This window comes from Gadus morhua, chromosome 4, assembly GCF_902167405.1.
Source record: "Gadus morhua chromosome 4, gadMor3.0, whole genome shotgun sequence".
Taxonomy (NCBI): Eukaryota; Metazoa; Chordata; class Actinopteri; order Gadiformes; family Gadidae; genus Gadus; species Gadus morhua.
The window spans coordinates 3,705,648-3,709,728 of NC_044051.1; the positions used below are offsets into that span (position 1 = coordinate 3,705,648).

At 41.4% G+C, this 4,081-nt stretch overlaps 1 protein-coding gene and 1 long non-coding RNA gene across 2 annotated transcripts in view; both read left to right on the forward strand.

Annotated features, from left to right (window-relative positions):
• Positions 1–913, forward strand: part of LOC115542714 (uncharacterized) — a 5,546-nt gene extending 4,633 nt beyond the window's left edge. Inside the window, exon 4 of the long non-coding RNA XR_003976599.1 lies at positions 270–913. This is a non-coding gene — a long non-coding RNA (uncharacterized LOC115542714). The remainder of the gene's footprint in view (positions 1–269) is intronic.
• Positions 914–1,571: 658 nt separating this feature from the next.
• On the forward strand, positions 1,572–3,864 carry ndufa12 (NADH:ubiquinone oxidoreductase subunit A12). The gene is made up of 4 exons (XM_030355095.1): positions 1,572–1,734; positions 2,081–2,166; positions 2,974–3,061; positions 3,565–3,864. Exons 1-4 carry the CDS (start codon positions 1,646–1,648, stop codon positions 3,737–3,739), a joined length of 438 nt encoding a protein of 145 aa, XP_030210955.1. The 5' UTR covers positions 1,572–1,645; the 3' UTR covers positions 3,740–3,864.
• Positions 3,865–4,081: the final 217 nt, after the last annotated feature.

Sequence of the window (4,081 nt, forward strand, 5' to 3'; positions counted from 1 at the left end):
TTAATCTTATGTTTTGTATTTAAACAAATTTAATTTTTTTAACCAACTCTTGGCTTCCCCTTTTGGAGTTGCAGCCATTTGTAAGGCAGAAGTCGACGTACGACTTGTAAAGTACAAATGAAGTTGGACTGATTGATCGACCGAAATATAAGATGGTGTCTTCCTACTTATTCTTCTACTTCTTTGGTTTTCAATTTGTGTCATCCGATATAACCGCGACTATCAAATTAATCTATTCATCTCAATCTTGTGTTTTTTCTCTTTTGAAGCGCTACAGAAGAGAGACAAAAGAGTGCGATGAGCAGGAGAGCAGGCAGAGACACACACACACACACACACACACACACACACACACACCCAACCCTGGGCCCCCTGTCAGTCAGCCCTCACCCGGTCCCGGTGTTGGGTTAGGCCCCTGGGGGACCAACATCTCCGTCAGCAGTCCTCTCTCCAGGGTCTGACATGGTTTGGGGGGGGGGCCCTTAGTGAGCTGCTCCTGGCCCTCTTTATTACCCCCCTGGGGCCCGGGTAGGGACCTGGCTCTCTTTATTACCCCCCTGGGGCCCCGGTAGGGACCTGGCGTGCCTTAAGGGCCCCTGCCGCGCAGACATGCTGGGACTCGCGCTGCGGAGGACGGAGGGGCCTGGAGCCGGTTCCGGCGGCGCGTTGCCGTGGGAGACGGAAACAAACAATGGCGATTCCGTGTCGAGGAGCCTTTGAGGAGCGGTTCTGTTGGTTTCAACGAAGACCGTCGAGGTTCCTGAGTTGTTGTGGTTGTTGAGTTGTGAGGTTCATATGAGATGTGTGTTTAATGTAAATGTAATGTTTGTGTTTGTTTTTGTGTTCGGCTCAATATGAAACGTTTGGGTCCAAGAGTGAGGGAAAGGGATGAAATATATTAGCTGAAACTTTACTGTATCTCTTTCTTTGTCTATTCATAAGTACATTAGTTATCAGTGGGGTATTAGGAGGATAAATATATGGATATTAAATGAAATTGTCATGGAATTTAATGTATTCATGTGTATGTCACAATTTAAATACGAAATGATCAAATATGTTTTTCATTCAATATTTTTGAAAGGCTCAACTTCATAAATGTATATAAATAACTGAATTTATCATAATATATATAATTAAGATGTGTTAGCAAAGTAAAGGCTTGCAATACAATAAATACACAATACTAATTGTATGCCGTGCCTTGAATCAATAAGTCAGTGTGATATTGGTAACAGCCAGTTCTGCCATCGTTGTGCCAGGCTGTGAAGGCAGGTAGTTCATTTTGAATTGAGTTGTAGAAAGCTAGAATAACAAAGATGACTGAAAAATTATTCACCAGTCCTCAAAGACGCATACTTTCTAGTGAACCAGATAAAAATATTAATTCTTAATTGTCGGAAGAAATATAAAGCTCTATTGTATCTTACTTTGGTAATTAAGATCAACTATATATACCTGCATATATAACTTGTCAAAATCGGTTATTTGTGACTTACAAAATGCACAATGTTGATTTAACTTGAACCAAGCTCAATATCGAACAGATACACATCGTGTAGGAACGGTCTGGGAGTAAGATTTTGTTGAACACGGACATTTCTCACAGACGCACAGTCCGTCCCCTAAACACTACCGCCTGAAGATGGCCGAGTTTGTGAATATCGCTCGAAGGGCTTTGGGACAGCTAGGAGGTCATGGCGGTGTCAAAGGCTTTCTCGTACAGTTGTTCAGGTATGTTGTATTTGTTTATGTATGGAGCTCTCATCGATCCGTTGAGTGATCAAAATGTACCCTTGATTGACAGCATATTGACGGGTCTTGAAGAGCCGTAGCTGACCCCAATCTCATCCAGCTGTTTGACTCTGAATAACAAGTCACTGAATAACCATCAGATCTGAGTATTCACTGAATAACCATTACATCTGACATAACATCTTACATCAGATCAGAGTTGTCACTGAATAACCATCCGATCTCACATCAGATCAGATTGTTCACTGAATAACCAACAGATCTGTCATCCGATCAGATTATTCAGTGAATAGTATTCATTGTGTTTTCTTCTTCTTTCTGGCAGGGCTAATGACGTGAAGACCGGAGCGCTGATCGGAGTCGATAAATATGGAAACAAATACTTTGAGGACTCCAAGAACTACTTCTTCGGTAACGCCAAACCTAACTCCTGTCATACTTGTGTAGTGTGTCCACTTGGAGCTTGGTAGATTGTGTTGGATAAACACGTCCATGATTCATCTGGTTACACGTTTTCAGTCAGGGCTACAACGGATAGACGGATAAGTATTGTTGCATAGCTTAATCTTCCCTGGTTTATACGTGCTCATGTATCTGAAAAGAGTAATACGTTTGAAAAAACTATGAGCTATAAACATGTTACTATTGGTTGATCCACCCAGAATTTGGTAGGGTCAACAACAGAAGACCGTTGCCATTTCCACTTTTAGAACTTCAAAAAAAGTAAACAAGGCTAATTTGGCTCCCACTGTTTATTTCCAAAATAACACAATAACATATGACAATAGGAAACCTTACAATGAAAACGTACAATGGAATGCACAAAGAGACTGAAACTTTACTGACTCTCTTTCTTTGTCTATACATAAGTACATTAGTTATCAGTGGGGTATTAGGAGGATAAATATATGGATATTTAATGAAATTGTCATGGAAATTAATGTATTCATGTTTATGTCACAATTTAAATACGAAATTTAAATTTATAAAATAATAACAAGCCATAACATTATATTGACTTATTACCCAATAATATACACATTTATAATTATCTATATCGTATTTATAACAATCGTAAAATCCCACGTACCACCTGCAGTACCCTTACGCACCACCAGGGGAACTCGCACCACAGGTTGAAACTCGTTCTCGCGTTGTGAACGACTGGACGGTGAATGCCGCTGCGTGCGCTCAGACGGTGTGCTGCTTGTGTTGCAGGGAGGCACCGCTGGGTGCTGTACACCACCGAGATGAACGGCAAGAACACCATGTGGGAGGTAGACGGCAGCATGGTGCCGGCTGAATGGTACGACCCGAACTTTGATATTATTATTACGTTGTGTTCATGGTATAGTCCTATTCTATTGTTAGGTCTAGTCGCAACTTGTGAGGTGTATGTCGTATTAGTATAGTAATATCTTTTTGTATTTTCAGCACTACCTGTAAATTAAGATTTGTCTAGCTTCATTGTGGGGAGAATGTTGACTACTTTATTGCTGTTTATGAAGAAGTAAGCGATCATTTACTTTAATAATTATTTTTTTGTCCTCGCACAAAAAGGCAACCAATTTTGCAAACGATTTCTCTAGATCAAATGACCAACGACAAAACCAACAAAATTCCTTTTTACAAACGTACTTAATTAACTCATAAGCATCCAGTTATCATTTTAAGTTATCATTTAAGTGATAGTTATAATTTTAGTTATAGTTATCCTTCATCACTCAATAAAATAAAATTGATAATTGTAGTCACGCAACCCCACCCTAATGCAGTCAACCCCGTCACCCCCACCCCGTCCCCCTCCAGGCACCGCTGGCTGCACTGTATGACGGACGACCCCCCCACCACACACCCGCCCGTGCCCAGGAAGTTCCTGGCAGAGACGCACCAGTTCAACGTGAGCGCCACGCCCCAGCAGTACGTGCCCTTCTCCACCACCACCAAGAAGATCCACGAGTGGGTGCCCCCCAAGGCCCAGTAAGGGGGGACCCCCACTTGGAGGAACCCATCCTCCTCTTCCTCCTTTTTCTTCTTCTTCTGTAAATGTAACCGAACGCTTGTGTTTCCCGCTGAGCTCCCTGAATAAAATCAATATACTAAGTTAAAGAATGTAGTTGGTGCTTCTTTGTGAGGAAAAGCTTTTATTGAAATGGTTTAATTTTAATTATTATGATTATTATAGATAAAAAGCGGATATTGCATACGTTTTTAGCGAATGCTATGTACCAGAACCATACCCCCTTCTGCCGTGGTGAGCCCAACTGACATGAGACAGTAGAATAATCAGACGTTTTGTTAACTCAGCGTCTCTAGAACCTAGTTG

Excerpts from the sequence above, each read along its gene's own strand:
- ndufa12 (XM_030355095.1), top strand. The coding sequence starts at position 1,646 with ATGGCCGAGTTTGTGAATATCGCTCGAAGGGCTTTGGGACAGCTAGGA. Across the intron at positions 1,735-2,080 it reads TTTCTCGTACAGTTGTTCAG|GGCTAATGACGTGAAGACCG; the intron begins GTATGTTGTATT and ends TCTTTCTGGCAG. Across the intron at positions 3,062-3,564 it reads AGCATGGTGCCGGCTGAATG|GCACCGCTGGCTGCACTGTA; the intron begins GTACGACCCGAA and ends GTCCCCCTCCAG.